The sequence below is a fragment of the Vicia villosa genome, linkage group LG7 (genome assembly GCF_029867415.1).
Source record: "Vicia villosa cultivar HV-30 ecotype Madison, WI linkage group LG7, Vvil1.0, whole genome shotgun sequence".
Classification (NCBI taxonomy): domain Eukaryota; kingdom Viridiplantae; phylum Streptophyta; class Magnoliopsida; order Fabales; family Fabaceae; genus Vicia; species Vicia villosa.
Window position 1 is genome coordinate 14,609,849 of NC_081186.1, and position 20,067 is coordinate 14,629,915.

At 34.7% G+C, this 20,067-nt stretch overlaps 2 protein-coding genes and 1 long non-coding RNA gene across 3 annotated transcripts; 1 reads left to right on the forward strand and 2 right to left on the reverse strand.

The window, feature by feature from the left end:
* The first annotated feature begins 12,662 nt into the window (after positions 1-12,662).
* On the forward strand, positions 12,663-15,330 carry LOC131620330 (uncharacterized). Its single transcript, XR_009289075.1, has 4 exons — positions 12,663-13,245; positions 13,368-13,569; positions 14,109-14,365; positions 14,937-15,330. It is a non-coding gene; the product is annotated as an uncharacterized LOC131620330 (long non-coding RNA).
* Positions 15,331-17,253: 1,923 nt separating this feature from the next.
* On the reverse strand, positions 17,254-17,928 carry LOC131616975 (uncharacterized). The gene has a single exon (XM_058888385.1). The coding sequence runs from the start codon at positions 17,885-17,887 to the stop codon at positions 17,300-17,302; it is 588 nt and encodes a 195-aa protein (XP_058744368.1). The 5' UTR covers positions 17,888-17,928; the 3' UTR covers positions 17,254-17,299.
* Positions 17,929-18,670: 742 nt separating this feature from the next.
* On the reverse strand, positions 18,671-19,240 carry LOC131618685 (uncharacterized). Its single transcript, XM_058889854.1, has one exon. The coding sequence runs from the start codon at positions 19,238-19,240 to the stop codon at positions 18,671-18,673; it is 570 nt and encodes a 189-aa protein (XP_058745837.1).
* Between the last annotated feature and the right edge of the window lie 827 nt (positions 19,241-20,067).

Sequence of the window (20,067 nt, forward strand, 5' to 3'; positions counted from 1 at the left end):
TGATAAGAGCACCTGAAATTGTGCGCCCTAAATCCCTAAGATCCTTGAAAGGGTTAGTTAATATGATATGTCATGATGTCATGATGTCATGATGTTAAGCGGGTGTAATGCAATAGGTAAAACATAAGGTAATAAGGGCGAATAAGTCCCAGAAATAGTTCCTAAAAGGAAATGAAGGGTTAGTAGCACACAAAGCAAGTCACACAAATGTCCTTAGGTTTAAAGGCTTGCGTAAAGTCTGACCAGGTAACTACCCTTCCCAAAGGTACTTCTAAGGATAAGAATGATATCAGCAACGGGTTCTACCGAGTTATCCAGAATTGTCGACCCTCCTAAAGCACCCTCGAACATGATACATACATACCATGCAATGATACTTTGAGGAAGAGCCTATCTGAGTTGTAGTATCAGGTAGCGACTATGCTCTCAACATACATCAAGAGTAGTCCCCCCACTACGTTCCTAAAAGTCAATATGGGTTAAAGGTAACTAAAGGTCCTTAAGCTCCGACTCACCCACGGGCATCCGCACGAACCTCCCTCATACAAGAGAAGCATGCAAACACCCATAAAGGCCTAACTTAAGCGTGAACTCTCATATTGACGAATCCTTCACATACATGAAGGAGGTCGCCATGACTATGCCACTTCTTATCTTAGGTGTACTTGAATCCGGGTGTAGGATTCGTCCTTCATTTAATTCCCAAAACAGCCCTGAAAATAAAGCAAACAAAGCAAACAATAGAAAACATTTAAGTGAATCCTAAGCTTTTAAGGTAACCCCTATTTTATTAGAAAATTCTCCCCAGCAGAGTCGCCAGTTCTGTAATACGGTGAACTGACTTTATTGAAATGTTTCGGATAGCAAGAGTCGCCACCGACTTTTATTTTATCCAATTTATAGAAAGGCTAAAAGAACAGAAAAAGACCTTTTAAAAAGATTTTGAGTTTGGGGGGTAATTTATACAAAGGGAAGGTGTAAGGCACCCTTTGCATCCATGGTTATCCATGGACTCTTAATTGCTTTGCTCTTTAGTTTTGAAACCAAAAGTTTAGAAATGTAGAAGAAGAAAATAAGGACTTTAGCTCGTAAATGGGCGTAGCCTTATTGAAGTTTTTTAAGAAAAGTGTAGAAAAAAGGAATTTAAACCAGAGCATGCAACTAAGGGCAAATTACCTTGACATTGTAAAAGAGTTCTTTTAGCCTTTCAGGGCTATCCTTACCATAGGAGGGTAGGAAGTCCTTTTATTTGGAGGTTAAAGGGTCGTCGCAATTATCATTCGCCATAAGACTGTCCCTGCCATAGAGGGGCAGGTAGTCTAAGGGAAGGATCAGAATAGCCATTATTATTAGGCAACCAGAGGACACCTCAGCATTTCGTATGCAACTTCGAGGGACGAGATCATATTAGCGAATCGAAGGCAGCATCATTGGGACTTATGATCTTAAGAATGAACCGAGGGAAACATTGCTGAGGTATCCTCGTATTCGAGGGACTTGGCTATTCTGCACTGAAAAACACAAAGCAACAAGGCAACAGGCAACAAGAGGGGTTACCATAAAAGGTGTGTGGGTGCACAATCACGTGGTTAACTTTGATTACATTTATCTGGTAAAGTTAGTGATTATACATTCAATTCATAAGTTACCACTCCCTAGAATTACTTACCACGCAGTAATAATAATAATAAGCAGTGTTAAGTGCCTTCAAGGCCACACAATACAGTCCAGAAGTAGTTACAACATAAGCCATGGGGAAGGGGAAGAAAAGCAATAAAGATAAAAACCCCAACAAGGTAAATAGTTTGACACAAGTAATAATTAAAATAAAAAGAACGAGTTTTAGGGTTACCGAACATTTGAGCTTTGACCGGTTGGTTAACCCTGAGAATTGGAAAAGGAAAAATAAACAACAAGGGGTGAGTGTAGGAGGAGTTCATTGACATTTGAAAGTAAACCCTAATTTTATTTTATAAGGCAAAAATAAATATTTAAATCAATAAAGAAATCAGGACTTAGCTTCTTGATTGGCGTGGTGCGTAGTCGGAAGATCTTGATCAACCCTGAAAATGAAGAAGAGAAAGGTAGAAAACTTTTTGTGGCAAATAAAAGACATTGATAGGAAATAAAAGAGGTTCTGAAAAAGACAAAGATTTTGAAAACATTCAGGGTAAACCCTGATTTTTAGAGAATGAAGGTTTTATGAGAAAACTCGACACATTAATTAATGGACAACGTCTACCTAAAAATACCTAAGGCTACTAGGGTTTCTAAATTAATCGAGGCTAATAAACCTAAAAATTAATTATTGGTTTCAACCTAATTAATTTTAGAATCGACTAATTAATAAAAGGTTAACCCTAATTATTCTAATTATTAAAACCTAATTAAAATTAATTATTAAATCATTTAATTGAATTATTTACCTAATTATACTAATAAGCTAATTAAATAAGTAAACTAACTGAAATTATTAACCTAAACTAAGAAAATAAAATTATTAATAATCCTAACCTAATTGTTAAATTAATTATAAATGAAGAACGCTGGGATCGAACCCAGGTTCTTTGAGTCATGGGCTTGCTACGTTTGCCAGTTGTGCTGGAATCATTAGCTGTCAGTCAAAGCAAACCAAATAATAATAAAAAAAAGTTGAAATTTGAATCCGAGAGAGCGCGCTTGCCCATCGTCTTCCTCCTTCAGATTTTTTCTGAACCAAGCACTTTTACCTACGGACAAGTCGTAGGTACAGCTTTTGCCTACGATTTTCATGTGTAGCTACATGCTCTCATCATCCATATCTGCAAATTAACATCAATAAACACACAAAAGCAATCCAGAACAATTATACGCGATCCCACAAACCTATTGGACTCATTAATTTGACCTAAAATCGTCTCTATTTGAACAATTATACGCGACCCCATTTGAAGAACACGAAGACCTAACAATGGCATCTTGCCATATCCGCCTCAAAACTCAAATCAAATAGCCCAGACATGATCTAAACTTCAATACTAATGTTGTTGAAGCGGTAAAGCGGCAAGCAACGAAAGTTTTAGAAGTATTTATCCGGGAAATTATCGTGTCCACAGAGATTAGTGCTACTGAACTGCCGTTCGACGGATTCTTAATTATGAGCTTGGGTTCAATGGGTTTTAAGTAAAAAGGAAAAATATAACATATGAACATAAAATAAATTCATTCTTGATAGAGAATAACTTATCTGGTTCGACCTCCGATCATCCGATTACAAGCTCCTATGGTGTTTCCAAGCCAAATCTACCCAAAAATGACCTTGGATGAGTTGGGGTTCAAAAATACCCAAAACATAACGTAAAAAATCTGATTTTCGTCTATTTATGCAATTTTGGATCTGGTACAGCGCGCATCGCGCCCAACCTGCTGAATTGAAAAAATAGCTTTTAGTAAAAATTGCGTAACTTGAGAACCATAACTCCGATTTGCGCCCGGTTCGAAGCGTTGGAAAGCTTATTCAATTTCCTATATAACAATGAATAAATGGCAGTCCAATTGATGATTTTTATCCTCCTCATTTTGAGCCTTAGCCACCAAATGAATTGATTTCGTCGCTCAAAATCGCGCGTTTGAAGCTGTGTCTTCGACACTTTATTGCTCATGCTCCAAATACGCAAGAATACCTACAAAAAGAGTAGAAACTATCAAAAAGTATAAAAGTATATGAAAATACATCTATTCACAAAGTATACATATTTATACACAAAACAGGGTATTATTCAAACGGTATTAACAAAAAGTATCGATAAGTGTCACTATTTACAAACACAAAATAACTACATTTTGGCACTTAACAACTCTCCCTAACTTGAATTTGTTTGTCCTCAAACAAGGCTAAACACTTAAAGAATCAAAAGTAAAAAATTCAAAGAATCAAGAATCAACAAGATTTGGAAAAACGAAACAATTGTACGGTTCAAAGAAAAACGTACGAACAAAGTAAACACTTACCACAATCCTACAACGAACATGAAAATGAAACGAATCCTAAGTACAAAAGTCATACAAAAACATTCTAAACAAAACATGCTCAATCACGAATCATGCCTAGAAAAAACTCATCGGTAGATGAAAAACACCGAAAGGTGAGGACTTTGACACACACCCAACAATCTTGCAAACAATAGACAAAATTATGCATTCATCCAAAAATAGTATTGAAAATGCAACGACACGAATCACAAGGGCTTTCAAGGTTGTAATGTGGCTCAGTTAACAAACAAGTGATAAGTCCTAAAGCTAATCGAAACAAAAAACTTGCCTAAACCTAAGGGAGTGATCAATCCACAAGGTTTCAAACAAAGGAATCTCAATCAAACTTTCTTCTTCATCACATGTATTACACCAAGCACAATACTTATTAACACAATTCTTATTCCAACTCTTTTTTGTTATTTTCTTTTTCAAACTTTTTCTCTTTTTTCTTTCTTTTTCTTTTCTTTCTTTTTCACACATTTTTTCTTTTCTTTTCACAACCTCATAATCAATCAACCAAAAAGTAATTAAACATTCTCTCCCCAACTTGAATTCAACCATATTATCAAAGTGTGAATACTCCCTACTTTCTAAGGCAAGGTAAAAATTCAAACCAAAAATCATGGTTGAGGGTTTAAGAAAACAAAGAATCAACATCCATACAAAAAGGTGAACTATGTCTCAAGTTCAAAAACAAAATGGACAATGACAAAAAGGCTCAAAGGGTTACGAATGGTCACACACTCACAAGGTAAATTGACATTTGGCTATGGTAGTTGTGCTCAAAATCAAACAAGTGCCTTGATCACTTTTGTGCATTCAAAAAATCAATACAAACGAAAGATTAAACATAATAATATCTAGTTAAAACAAGAAATGTCGGTCTCTCGCATATATACACAATGGAAAGCCACCTCACATTTATGGTAAAAAGGGAAAACTAATTGTGATTCAAGTCATGAGAAAGTTATGCAAAAAGAATGAGTAATATGAAATGTGTACTAATGAAAAGTCTCCTAAACATGCTATGCTATAGAAAGCGATAAACGAGTACCTTGCGGCGTACAAATTTGAACAATCATTATCGCACAACCGGCTTGTTGAATCTATCAAAATCGGAGAATTACCAAATGCGACTCCAAGTAATCGGGCCAAAATTTGAGTCTAAACAACAACAAAAGAATTACAAAATAAAACTATAAAATACTATACTATAAAGCCTTGGTGTAAGTGGGAAAAAGGCTAGCCCAGTGAACCATTAAAAAGAATCCATTGGCCAAAAGTTACAAGGCGCGCGACGCGCCCTCAAGACCGCGCGACGCGCCCTATGTTCTGCCAAACCAAGCTCTTCAGCTCCCAGGCCGGGCGACGCGCCCTCTTTGCGCGCGACGCGCGCTACACCAGAAAAAGAAAAATCAGTGCAGCAAAACACAAACCACGAGCAACCTCCACTTATCACCTGCACTACTCATTTACAGAAAAATAAAACCGTTGGGGTGCCTCCCAACAAGCGCTCGTTTAACGTCTTTAGCTCGACACCTTTATTGTTTCGCGAATAGTAAGTAACTTCCCCGCGGTAGGCCAATGCTTTCGCCTCAAACGCAACCAAAAGAAAGCGACCTGCTCAAACACTTAACAAACGAATCAAAAGCAAAAGTATACACAAGTATGTGTAAAAATACAAATATACATAAAACGCAATATTTACAAAATCCTTAATTGGATAAACAAATTGAAAAGTGAAGATTTAGAATTTACGAACTATCCGAGTTCAATTTGTTTAGCCAACTTCACCTTACTAAATAGCAAAAGTGAAGAGGAACAAACTCAAATACACAAACATGTATAAGTATGGAAATATAAACATGTATCAATATACAAAAATATACAAGTATGAGAATATGCACAAAATATATGATATTCACAAAACTCAAAAACAAAGAAACTATCGCAATGCGAATTCAATAGAAACACCAATCCCCGGCAACGGCGCCATTTTGTTGAAGCGGTAAAGCGGCTAGCAACAAAAGTTTTGGAAGTATTTATCCGGGAAATTATCGTGTCCACAAAGATTAGTGCTACTGAACTTCCGTTCGACAGATTCTTAGTTATGAGCTTGGGTTCAATGGGTTTTAAGTAAAAAGGAAAAATATAACATATGAACATAAAATAAATTCATTCTTGATAGAGAATAACTTATCTGGTTCGAATCTAAACTACTCCTCACAAACTTAGATTTATCACTCCGTCGTACTCAATCTACAATACTCATCAGAATCACCACATATCTCTCACATCAATGTCCATGTCTGCAACACCGACGAGAGTTCAACTATATTGCTCTTTCGACGATGTCTCAACCGATCGAACAACACAGAAGCATTAAACTCAGATATTAAGTGGATGGTAACCCCAATCCTATGTCTAGAATCAAAAGCTAACAGATATCCCCCTAATCAAGATTTGTGATGTCTATTTCTACAAAAACACAAATCCAAAGCATTTAAGCAAAAAGATCAGAAAAACACCAATTAGGATTTGTAAAGCAAACTTTATACAACTAGTAGAAAAAGCAACAAACATCCATGGGTTTAGAGTAATTTACATACAAACTCACCAAAAGAGAAATACAAAGAGAAGAGAAGAAGAGGAACCAAACATTTCTTGGTTTGTCAACACCAATCGATGAGAAATTCGACCTCCGATCATCCGATTACAAGCTCCAATGGTGTTTCCAAGCCAAATCTACCCAAAAATGACCTTGGATGAGTTGGGGTTCAAAAATACCCAAAACATAACCTAAAAAATCTGATTTTCGCCTATTTATGCAATTTTGGATCTGGTACAGCGCGCATCGCGCCCAACCTGCTGAATTGAAAAAATAGCTTTTAGTAAAAATTGCGTAACTTGAGAACCGTAACTCCGATTTGCGCCCGGTTCGAAGCGTTGGAAAGCTTATTCAATTTCCTATCTAAAAATGAATAAATGGAAGTCCAATTGATGATTTTTATCATCCTCATTTTGAGCCTTAGCCACCGAATGAATTGATTTCGTCGCTCAAAATCGCGCGTTTGAAGTCGTGTCTTCGTCTCTTTATTGCTCATGCTCCAAATACGCAAGAATACCTACAAAAAGAGTAGAAAACTATCAAAAAGTATAAAAGTATATGAAAATACATCTATTCACAAAGTATACGTATTTATACACAAAACGGGGTATTATTCAAACGGTATTAACAAAAAGTATCGATAAGTGCCACTATTTACAAACACAAAATAACTACATTTTGGCTCTTAACAATATATAATCAAACAGTAATCCAAATGCATGAAAGACTGAAATCGAATTCAAAAATAAATAGCAAAACTGTGAATGTGCAGATGATGATTTTGGATGCTTTGAAGGTTTGAGTCAATTGAATTCGCTTTAGAGAAGGCCTGGGAAGCTATTTGAGTCTTTAGAACGGCCTCAATTGTTCTCCAAATCCAAGAGCGAATTTAATTTTCTTTGAAATTTTTCAAGAGAAATTAGGGTTCTTCCCACTGCAAAAACCTTATGAATCCTCCCCTCTTTGCTTTGGCACGAATTACATATATATATAACACAAATTAGGTCAGGCAATTTGGATTCAAATCTCTTCAAATCACAAGATTGGTGTTTGATTTTGAAAAGATATTGAAAGTTTCTATTTTGGTGCTCAATAAAGCCAATCAAGCTACCAATCAAATCTCCACACGTTTTTGCTCTCTTAAATCTGATCTTTTGTTTAAAAAAAAAGATTCAAACCATCCTTTATGATTTTATCTATTTATTTTATATTTTATTTTATTTATTTATCATTTAAATGAATAAAAATCCATATAAATATAAATAAAAGTCATAAACATAAAATAATAAACTTATAGGTCTTGACTTAGTCCATGGATGAGTTTAAAGTCAAAAAGCTAGGCCCAATAGCTCAAAACATCAATATTTATCATATGGAGATGTTTTAGGACTTTCTGGAAACCTCAAGATGTCCTCTACAAGTCACTTTGGAACATATTTTTCATTTGAAGATTTTATCTTGATGATATTGCTCCTGGCAAAAAATAGCTTTTTGCGAGCTTCTAGAAGGACCTGTAATGTTTTGGCCCATATCTCTTAGGCGGAAGCATTTCTTGACCTTGGGCCCAACATCAAAGTTGTAGAGAATTAAATTTCCTTTAGAATTATCTTTGGTTGAGGAATTTCTGATAAAGTATGGGAGAGATATGATCAGTCAAAGTTGGGTTGACTTTTAGTTCAAAACCCTAAATTAGTAACTTGGACATTTGGTGATTTTGGAGCTTTCCTTGATGAATCATGATCAATCCTTGATCGAATGATGAATGATACTTCAGAATGAGGATATTGACCAAAAATCAGGAAATTTGACTGTACTTTGACCATAGTTGACTTTTAGATCAAACTAGTCGACTGTTGACCATTTGAATTGTAGACTGAGCAATCTTATGACTCAGAGCTTGAAACCTGCTGTGAGGATTCTCTGAGGCATATGAGAGACCATGGGATCCACTTAAGGTATCTGATACTGATTTTACTTTGAGAAGATCAAAACCCTAGTTTGAGGGTTGTTGTTTAAGAGAGAGACTGCATGCTTCCTTCATTTGAAAGTAAGATGGACTGAAATATTAGTAAATATGATGGGAAAATTTTGGGGTATGACACATTCATTATCATGTTTATATTTATGCACTTTTCTTTTTGTCCATTTGGACATATGTTTATGCTTATGCACTATTTCTTTTGTCCATTTGGACCTTTTACTTTATTCTTAAAAACACTAATAATTTACTTGAACTATAAAATACTTAATGTGGACTTGAACTTAGGCTATCTTACCCTTATCTTGGAGGATATACCTATGGACTTAGAATTAGGATCTTGATCCTAGCACGTTGGAGTTTCATCTGAGTTCTTGATACTTTGATGGTATTGTGTTTGTTTGTTTGGAAGTTCTTGGAGTTTACTCCAAGGCACTGGGTTATTTATCTTTGTATATGCAGGTGATTTTTTAAAAGTCATTGATGGTTAATTCCAAGACATTGTGATGAGAAATTCATCTGGACACAATTGTTACTCTGCCCAATTCTTGTCTTAATATCTCATGGTGTATTTCCAAAGCTTTGTGCAAGTTATACATGAAGATATTAAGTTCATCAAGATCTTATATAGTTGGTATTGTGCTTGCTTGGTTATGGTTTAAGTCCAAAGGATGAGAAATCTACATTGACTCTTTAATGTCAATTGTTGGGTTCTTGTTTGGTTAGATTGTTCTTATCCTTAGATTTTTACTTTATGCTTTAGGATAGTCCCTTCATCTCCTCCCATCTTCTTTGATTTTAAAATTCTTCTCTCCTTTTCAAAATATTCTTATGTTTGCAAACTTCTTTTATAAACTTTCTTTTAAAACCTTTTGCCCTTAATGACTCTTTTTTCAAAAGTTTATACATGACTAATTGTTATGGTGGAGTTGTAATCCCCCAACCCCTTGATATTGATTTTTATGATTGATCATTTTCCACTTGAAAGAGCTAGTGGCATACTTGTTGATTTATCCAAGTTGGAGCCCATCTTTTATTTGTGAAGCAAAGGTAGAGGGGTCAAAAAAGCCCAAAATTGTTAAACCCTATCAATTAGGCCCTTATAAAGCCCCTCTTTTTTAGGCCCTCTACTAAATAAATAATTTTTTGGCCCCATATTTCAAAGCCCCCTTATATTTTTGTTTTTTATGGGGCCTAGGTAAGGGGCCCAAATTATAACTTGTTTGAAACTAAATAGTTTGAACAAATATTTTCGAGAAAAAAAAACAGATTTTTTGTCGAAATATAAAAATTGACTTTTTCGAAAAACATAACCGTCTTATATTCAAAAATAAAAATGTCGACTTTTTCTGGAAAATAAATAAAAAATTTTCGAAAATACAAAAAGATGATTTTTTCGAAAAAGATTTTTTAAAAAAGAAATCGATTTTTTTCAAAAAAGAAAAAAGTTGACTTTTCCAGAAAAATCGATTTTTTTCGAAATTGTAAAAACTCGAGTTTTCTGGAAAAAAAACAATTTTTTAATCGATAATATAAAAAGTTGACTTTTCTAGAAAAAATCGATTTTTTTCGAAATTGTAAAAACTCGACTTTTCTGGAATTTTTTTTTAATTAATAATATAAAAAGTTGGCTTTTTTCGAAAAAAGCCGAATTTTTTATGGAAAATATAAAAAAGTCGACTTTCTCTTGAAAGAAATTGGTTTTTCGTCAAAAATACAAAAGTTGACTTTTTTTTGGCAAATTCCCTATTTTTGACAAAAATACAAGTCGATTTTTCGATAAAAAACGATTTTTTCGAAAATATAAAAGTCATTTTTTTCGAAAATATAAAAAAGTTGAATTTTGTGAAAATAAAAAAAATATGTTTTTTCAAAAAATAAAAAAAATTAATTTTTTATTAAAAATTAAAAAAAAAAATTTTTAATGAACAATTAAAAAGTTAATTTTTTATGAAAAATATTTTGTGAAAAAGTTTGGGCCTAGAGGCCTTACTTCAAATTTAGGGCCCTTTATTTTAAGGCCCTATTTATTTTGGGGCTCGTTTACTTTTAAATTTTTTGGCCCTTTCTATTTTTAGGGTCTTAAATATTAGGCCCTAGCCCTTTAAATTGACACCTCTAAGCAAAGGATCCATCTGTTCTCATGTTCAAGTATGGTTGGCTGAGTTTTCTCTACTATGATGATAAAGTGTCTATCCAGTTTTAAAATCTTTTGTTTCCCTTTTAAGTGGAACTACATTTGCTCTGACTTCTCCATTGCACTAAGGAGGTATGTAGGCACAAAATCTTATGTCTTGCCTATCGCTACCGCGAAAAATGGACTAGAGTCGCCACTAATATATTTATCCCCTCGAGGGAAAGGAATACCAGGAAACCTAAATCAAATAAGAACAAGGTCTTTCGACCAGAGAACAGGGTACGGGAGTCGGTTACGCAAGGGGAAGGTGCTAGCACCCCTCACGCCCATCGTACTCGATGATATCCACCTATGTTTGTTTCTATCTAAAGGGTGTATCTATGTCTAAACCTAAATGCGAATGAATGCAAAAGAAATACGGGGAAAAGAAGGAATTATTTACAAGTGTGCTCACTTAGGCCCCGCGACCCAATGCCTACGTATCCCTTACCAGGAGACAGAGCTACCGTTGTCCGGCTCAATAGTTTCCATTTTTTTGTGTTTTTTAATTGAATAAAGGTTAAAGTCACAATCCACGATGCTCGACCTTTAGAGACTTATACGCCTAATTCTGGACTGGACTTAACTTGTTCTTAACAGCAGAAAAGAATCTTGGGTTTGTGTTTTTTATGTAACTACATGATGAACAAAACCCAATACAGGGTTTCGCACCACTTCATTACTTTGTTTTACTTTGAACCTTTGTTAAGTGTTTTAAGTGTTTTTGGTTGGGTATTTTTTTAAGGGAATTACTTTGCGATTTGAATCACATAAAAATGTATAATGGTAGAGAAACACATTAGGGAATGAATCCCACTCATTTCTCTCTCATTATATAGTGATTGAGAAACAGATTAGGGAATGAATCCCACTCATTTCTCTCCCACTAAGTGATTGAGAAACAGATTAGGGAATAAATCCCACTCATTTCTCTCTCACTATTAGTAAGGCGTGATTCGTATCTCTATTTATTAGTTGTTTTAAGGTTGAAAAGAAAAAAGGAATGAGAGAGGGGAACTAAATCTAATATCCTAATCTAAGTGTTATTCTAATTCCTATTTATCATCTAAGGAAAATATACTAAGATTATAATAAAATTCTATCCCTATGTCAATCAAATGAAATTATTTACAAGGAAATACTAAACAAAACAAATATGTACATATAAAAAGAAAAATTCAAGTAAAATAGAAGAAAAAAGATTTAAAATTCTACTTCAAGTCTTGGTACCTTTAAACATCCCTAATAGTATATACAAAAAGAAACTAAGGCTATTGCATAAATGCAAATCAAATTATAGGCTAAATTCACATGGTTAACCACTTAGGAACACACCCTAATAGGTAGAGAAAATTTAATGGAAATCTAATCAAAACATGGAATTGAACTTTTATTTTTTATACGCAACATGACACATGAGTCTACTGATTCCACAAATAAAATGACAATTAAATTCTATGCCTAAGGCCTTTAAACAAATTAAATTGTAAAGCCTATCAAAACATGAGAAAATATGAATATATCTAAGAAAAAGATTTATTAAAAATAATGAAACAATTTCTAAAATCCTAAAAAAAATACTACAAATATCTACACTCATAAGACTACCTAAAATGTATTTTTATTTGCACCAAAACTGATTTATGGAACAAAAGTTATAAGAGAATTAAAATGAAAAAAGAAATCTTAACCTGTCTAATGGGGGTGCAAAAGCAATTATTGAAATAAACTGAAAACTCTTGTAAATATGCATTGGGCCTGTAGCTGGGGGTGTATTATGCAATTCGGTGGCCCAAGGAGACTATGGATCACAATCAGATTTTTATTTTTTTTCAATTAACAATTTTAATTATAAATAAATAAAAATAAAAATAATAGAAAGAGGAATTAGGGCTACCTGTGACTGTGAGTGACGATTGAAATTCTTCACGCTATCCTTCCTTTCTCAAACGAACTCGCGACGACGGTGAAGGCACGGTGGAGGATCCTTCTTCTCCGATCAAACACGCAACGTCGTCCGGCCATTCTACCTCATTCTCAATCGCCGATTAAGAATTCCGATAGGTCCTCTCCTCTCTCGCATCTCCCTCTCGCCAATCCCTCAATCTCCAATCAGACTTCAGGTCGATTGCTTCGCTTCGTAGGCGATTTTATTCTCTATGTTCACGATGCGCGATGATGATGAGGTGTGTTGTTGTCGTTTGTTGACGACGACGCGTTGAAACTGCAGAGAACTGAAGGTGAAGGTGATCTTTCCAAAAACGGTGAGTTTCGCATTCGCTTCCTCCTCTTAATCTTTACTTCTGCGCTGCGATGTTGAGCTCTTGATGCGGCTTCAATAGAGGATCAGGGAATTCAGAGGTTGCGATTTTCTGTTGTTCCTGTTGAAGAAGATAGTGAGAGTCGGAGGAAGAAAATTTCAGATTGAAGATTTTGCAGGAGTTTGAAGATTGCGGAATCAGTTCAGGGGTTAGTTACACGATTCATTTTCTGTTATGATCTTTTTTTCTGATTTTCTGTTAGCCGAATTCCTTCTATCTCTCTTCTGATTTTTGTGTTCAATTATTCTGTTGGTGATTGAATTGAGGAAGGTTGAAGAGCTTTGGTGATGAAGAGAGAAGAAGATGATGAATTTGTGAAGAAGATGAAGAAGAAGATGAATGAAGAGGTTCAGGTTGAAGGGAGAATGAAGGTTTTAGAGAAGATTTTCTGGTTTTTTCCTTCTGGTGGATCGTATGAAGATGAAGGAATTGAAGAGTGAATTCAATGGAGAAAGAATGAAGTTTGTTACAGGTAGTTGCAGTTTTTTTTTTCTTTCTGTTATGAACTTCTGTTATATACTGTTAGTGTAATTATTCTTCTCTTTTTTGCAATTAGGGAGGTTAGTTATACGAGTTTGCTGAGCTGGAACTTTTCTGTTGGATTCAGTTGTGATTGGTTTAAAGTTATAGGTTGTTAGTGGAGTCAGTTAGTTGTAATCTGTTTTTGATGGTTAATAACTAATTAGGGGTGGTTATGAAATTGGTTAGTTAGGTTTAAGGTTGTTAGGTTAGCTGGATGTTAAGTAAAAATTGGTTAGGAGTTAGTTATGGTTGTGACAGGAATTTGACATTTAAAAATTAGTTAGTTACAAAACTGTTAATTGTTAGTTATGCAACTGTTGATGGTAGTTAGTAATTGATAGAAAATTCTGTTATGGGCTACTTGTTAGTTAGGAATGAGATTAGTTATGAGAATGGATGCAGGGCTGTTGTTACTTGGTTTAATGTAGGATTTGTATGCTTTTTCTTGGTTTGAATCTGAATAGAATTTCTCTTGGCTGATGTATGCAGGTGCTTTGATGGTTTGTGTAGGTTTTGCAACAGGGATCATTGTGAGCATGCTGAAGTTGTTTAGAGTGGACATAACTTGTTTATCATTTGGATTGTATTTGTGATGGCTGCACTGATGTTGAACTTGGAGCGTGGAGCTGTACCGGTCGCTTCAAACCAAATGTATACGCCGCATCATGCGTTTGACCAAAGATTTACGAGGCTGTGATGTACGACAACTTTGCACAACATACTGAAGTTGGAATGATGTTACGACGGTACGTATTCACATGACCGTAAGCATTTGGACCTGTTTTATTATTTGAAAATTGTTAGGGATGGAACTGTAGGTGTATGAACTTTGCTTGTGAATGTATGTAAGTATTTATGAAGTTAATTGTTACAGCTTGTTTGAAGAATTAATAAAAGAGAAAAAATGGTAAGTTTAAGACAAATAAAAGGTTGACTTCTAGGTTAGCATAGAGAGTTGGAGTTGATTTATGAAAGGTGGTGTTATGACAGTTTGTGACTGTTTTGCTTTTCTGAGCTGATTTAGTATGTTTGTTATGGCTGTTATGTTTATGGCTTGAATTGAAGTTTATTTTGGTTTGTAGATATGCTTGAATGTGTATATGTGGGATTTTGAATGTGAATTCAAATTGACTGTATATGGTTAAATGGTACTGTTTTGGGATAGGTTTTGAAATTGATAGGAAGTATGGGGCTGTTGATGGTGAACTTCTCACTTGGGAATTTCTTGAACATGATTGACTCTGGTTTTCTCTTGTAGTGTAGGAGTTGAACACATCTGGTTTATGGACTGTTTTATGATGATGTTTCTTGTTGCAGGTTTATACTTTATGGAGTAGTTTGGAATGACACTTGAAATAGCACATAGAGCAAAATGAGGATGTGAAGAAATGAAGAGGACTTGGAGAAAGAGACCAAATGACCTTGAAAAGGAGAGCATTAGGTCTAGGAAGTCAATTGAATTAGTCGAAGAGTCAACAAGTCGACGGTCAACCGTGGCTTTTCTTTTGTAATTTTCTTTTTGTATAATAATTGAAACTTGCAACAACTTGTATTCCACGCGGCTTAAACTTTATAATTGTGATGAATTTGTGACGACGACTTATGTTCCAAATAGTATGAAATGAATGGTTTCCCTCTTTTCCTTTTGTAATTGTGTACTGTGACTTGGTAATATATATTTCTATGGATTGAATGAACAAAAGCTTGATCATGAAGGTGAATGGCATTTGGACTTTGTGAGGAATTTAGTAATGCATCTGTACATTCAATGGACAAAACCAACTTTGTTATATTTCTCTTCCTTTTGTTTGTATGGTCTTGATAAACAATGGTATTAGATGAGTGAATGAAATTGAGGAATGTATGAATTTTGACCTCGACCCCTCGAATGGAACTTCACTTATGAATGGCCTTTGAACATGGATTATGCCTTTTAATGAACAAATCTTTCAAACTCGGGTGCTTTAAACAACATCAATTCATTGACTAATTTGAACCGTTTGAATCCATGGTATCAAGCAATCCTTTGAATGAGTGTTTCCAAATAAGGATTTCAACTACTTAACCTTCACTTTGAAAATCTTAACTTCTATCTTAGATCCAAGTCAACTTATATTGTAGGCAACGAGTACCAATGATGAGAACAAAAACTTCCTTAATCACAATGAATTCACAAGTTCATCTCTCATGCCATGACTCACATTGATATTTCAATCCACCATAACAATAATGCATTGAAGAATCCTCGAGGAAGAAAGTATTGAAGCACATAAGAACACCTCGACATGAAATCCAATGAATCTCTGATGAATTGACGATTATAGATACTGTGTACAAGAACCATAGTCTTCTTGCCTCTGATGAATCTTCATAGAGAAAAACCTTGTAGCTTTAGGAGAAAGAAGTCCACCATGAACGACCATACAAAAACCCTAGCTTCCAAGATCCTTGATCCAATGCAAAGTTATTTGATTAATGAAAGATGCATATGAATGTGGAGTAAAAATCAGTTAGGAATAAATATGTGGGCAAATTTTGGGGTGCAACATTGCCGAGCATATTTCTAAAACAACAAACTCTTTTTCTTTTGCACACAATATCTTTTAACACACAAATTTTCAAAATGGTTCCTATGGAGTACCACTGATATGAGGGGTGCTAACACCTTCCCCTTATATAATCAACATTCGTACCTAAGATCTCTGCTTTTTTATTTTTATTTTTTATTTAAAAATTTCTTTGGGTTTATTTCGCTCTTTTTCCATTTCATTTGGAAATAATAAAGCACGGTGGCGACTTTCACTAAATATGAGTCGAGACAATCAATGACTTTGATCTCAAATTTTCTCCGCTACGGAAAATTGGTGACTTCACTGCAAAGGAGGGTATTTGTAGTGAGCCCCCAGCATTGAACCAACGGTCTTCGTTATGGATTGATAGTCCAAGCCCATAACAGATGACTGCCAGGATTTCTACGTGAGTAGTGATGAGCGACATGTGCTCATCATCCTGGATCAACTTCCCGATAACCTCCGGGTTGTGGGTGGACTTGCCAGTTATGAAGTGCAAGATAGTTTCTTCATCCATGCGAAGAGTGGGGAGCAGTTGTTGTCGTGTCTTTGGGTGAGGTGCACGTGGAAAAAGTGCCATTTACTAACCCCCAATGGATTGAGTTAGCACTTTGGAGCGTATTCAACATAGGCGTGGATTAGACTGTGCTCGACGTTGGACCAACCACAAACCCAATCCAAAACAGTTTTGTTTCGGTTTCCCCTTATTATAAGTAAATTTTATTTGTTACGTGGCGGGATGCTTAGTTTCTCCTCAATAACATGGTGCACTTAATTAAGATAAAAAAAAGTATAATGAATAATAAATTTCATATAAAGATTAGTTTAGAAGGATCGATTTAGTCCAACTTTATTTATTTTGAGCATCTAATACCAAATGTTTTTTTCTTCCGAAAAATACATCTTTATGTCAACATTTTTTATAAATAAATAATTTAATTAGCACTAATGGACAAATATAGTATTGAAAAGAAAAAAAAAAAGAGACAATTTATATAAGTGGAAGATTTTCATTCGTAAATGGAAGCAATTAAAACAAATGATAATTATATATTTGGCTTCCATATAGATTATTTCCAATTTTGGTTGTATTAACTCTCATAAGAAGATTTATTGCCTATTTTTACACTGAAAAAATACTTTCAAATTCCTTTCTAGAAATTTAACTGCATCTACCTTCCTCATATCTGGGGTACGAATCAAAGCCTTGGCCATATTGATATGACATTTTTGACCCATTTTCACAAGCTTTCCACAACATTCCTTACTCATGCTCTTATCATTCACTATGTTGTAATATATTTCTTTTCCACATTTTGCCCCTATTTCTTCAACGCATGTCCCCAAAAATCTGGGGTCTTCGGGTTTAGTAAGGACATCACATGTCTGATAAATTTCGTCACCATTGGTAAGATAATGCATCCATTCTTCATTCTTGTACCTAGGGTTTGTTTGAAGAATGAATAAACTCATTTTGGTGTGACAATAATATCCTGTTTGAAGAACCTTATAACAACAATCTTCAGTAACTTCAGTCACATTTGAAGTAAATATTTTGTTGTATACTTGTTTTCCACATTCTGTTCCCATAGCTTCTGCACATTTATGCAAATATTTCATCTCAGCAGGTGGGGTTGAAGCTATTGTAGTTGTACAAATGGAAGCAACCAAGATAAGAAAAAAGCTAAGACCTGCCATCTGATTTTAGCAAATGTGTTATGTTATAGAATATATATTTATGTTTGTTTGATTGATACAAAATGAATATTAAGATATGTGTTTAAATAGGGACCAAAATTGACTCAGTTTTTTTTATTTACATAATAACGTGTAACCACATTAATTATATTTCTTATGTAAAACATAATATTAAAAGAGTATGTTAAAATTTGCTTTAACTTTTTAGGAGGTTTCAAAGTTGAATTTTTTATCAGCGTAGAGTTTCAGATATGGAAAGAAAAATAATGTTTATATAGAATATTTAATATAACTATGGAAGAACTCAAGTATGCAAAAATAAAAATTTGAAAAGGGACTGTACACAACGTGTAAGCCTAATTACTTAAACCAGATTTTAATTGTTACCTCTAATTAATTATATGTCTCATAATATGTTTTTACAAAATAAATATTTGCACGTGACATTAGTTTTTATTTAATAAGTTTTTTTTCTACAGAAACAAATTTAATTCATATCAAATAATAATTGATTTTTTTTAATAAGAAGGTGGACCACAAAATATATAAAATAAAAAAGAGATTACAGAGAAAGAAATTAAGGGGACCAAACCAAAACCCCTTAGTGAGTTACTCTATAACAAGGAAGACCTATAGAGTTTTTTAGCAAACTCCATTAGAATTTCCATAAGAACAACATCCCACCAAGTAAAATCATGTACATGTAATCCTAAGTTAGCGAGCCTATCCGCGCAATGATTCCCTTCCCTAAAGAGAAATAAGATTAATAACACTATGCCTAGATCAAGAGTTGGTCGCTTTTGCTAGTAAATGAACAACCGAATTCACTTGGCGTTTAATAAACTTCACCTCAAAGTTAGGAGAACAAAGTAACAAACTCTTAATAGCCAAGATGATTAAACTAAATCCAAAGCTACCATAAAAATTAGAGTGAATAACATGAATCACCCGTTGAAAATCACTCTCGAAAATCACATTATCGAGCTGCATACATATAGCTGCTCGAATAACCTCCTTTAAAGCCATTGATTCTGCTTCAATGACGGAGAGAATACCAATATTCCAAGCCATACCTGCAACAATGAATCTACCAAAATGATCTCTAACGCACCAGCCCCTATTCGTAGTTCCCAAATGATTATGAAAGCCTGCATTAACGTTACACTTCACCTTCCCTACACTCGGAGGCGTCCAGGTTGCTTGAGGAATTTGACCATGCTCTCCATTAGTTTCTTCTTGAACCATATACCAATCATGCCAATTATAATAAGCTTGTACACCCAACTTTGTTCCTTCTTCCCGTTCATTATTCCAAATCACATTGTTTCTATTGTTCCTTAGCCCATAAATCATAACGGCAACTCTCTCATCCGTCCTCTTGTCTTCTTTACTATAAATATAAAAATAGTTTCCTTAGCACTATTAAAGGACTGAACTCACGGCTCAATAATAGAAGACAACCCTATTTCCCCCCAACAGTGGCTCGTAGAATTACAACCAACAAATAAGTGCCAATCATTTTCATCAATATTATCCCACATATGACAATCTGAAGGGCACTGGACATGATGACTTCGAAGCCTAATACGCGTCGGAAGGCATCCCCTACGAATTCTCCACAACAAATGGTTGGCCCTCGGTGGAGCTTTAATGTTCCATAAACTACACCAATCCCCCTTCCACTTGAAACTCTGACCGGTTAATTTGAGCATTCCTCCATAACCTATAACCAGACCTCACACTATACACACCATTTTTCTCTTCCTTCTAAACCATACAATCTTCCCCCACTTCCCCTACCAATGGAACCAAAAGGATATCGTTAGCGACTTCATGGTCAAACAAGTGATGAATTTTGTGAACATCCCACTGCTTAACATGAGACAACATAATATTATTAACGGTAAGGTCATACGCACCTTGATCTTGGGGCCCTCTCAAACGCCTTTATAGCTTCCCTCTTAGCCAAGTTTCATTCATAGCATTGATCTTGCTCCTATCCCCAACGCTCCACCTACAACCAATGTTTAGAACATTCCTAAATTTCCATAAACTCCTCCACACAAAACTCAGATTACTACCAATACTAGCTTTGAAAAAAGAGGATCTAGGATAATACCTTGTTTTGAAGATTCTGGCCACCAACGAGTTAGGATTTGACAAAATAATGTCAACCTTGT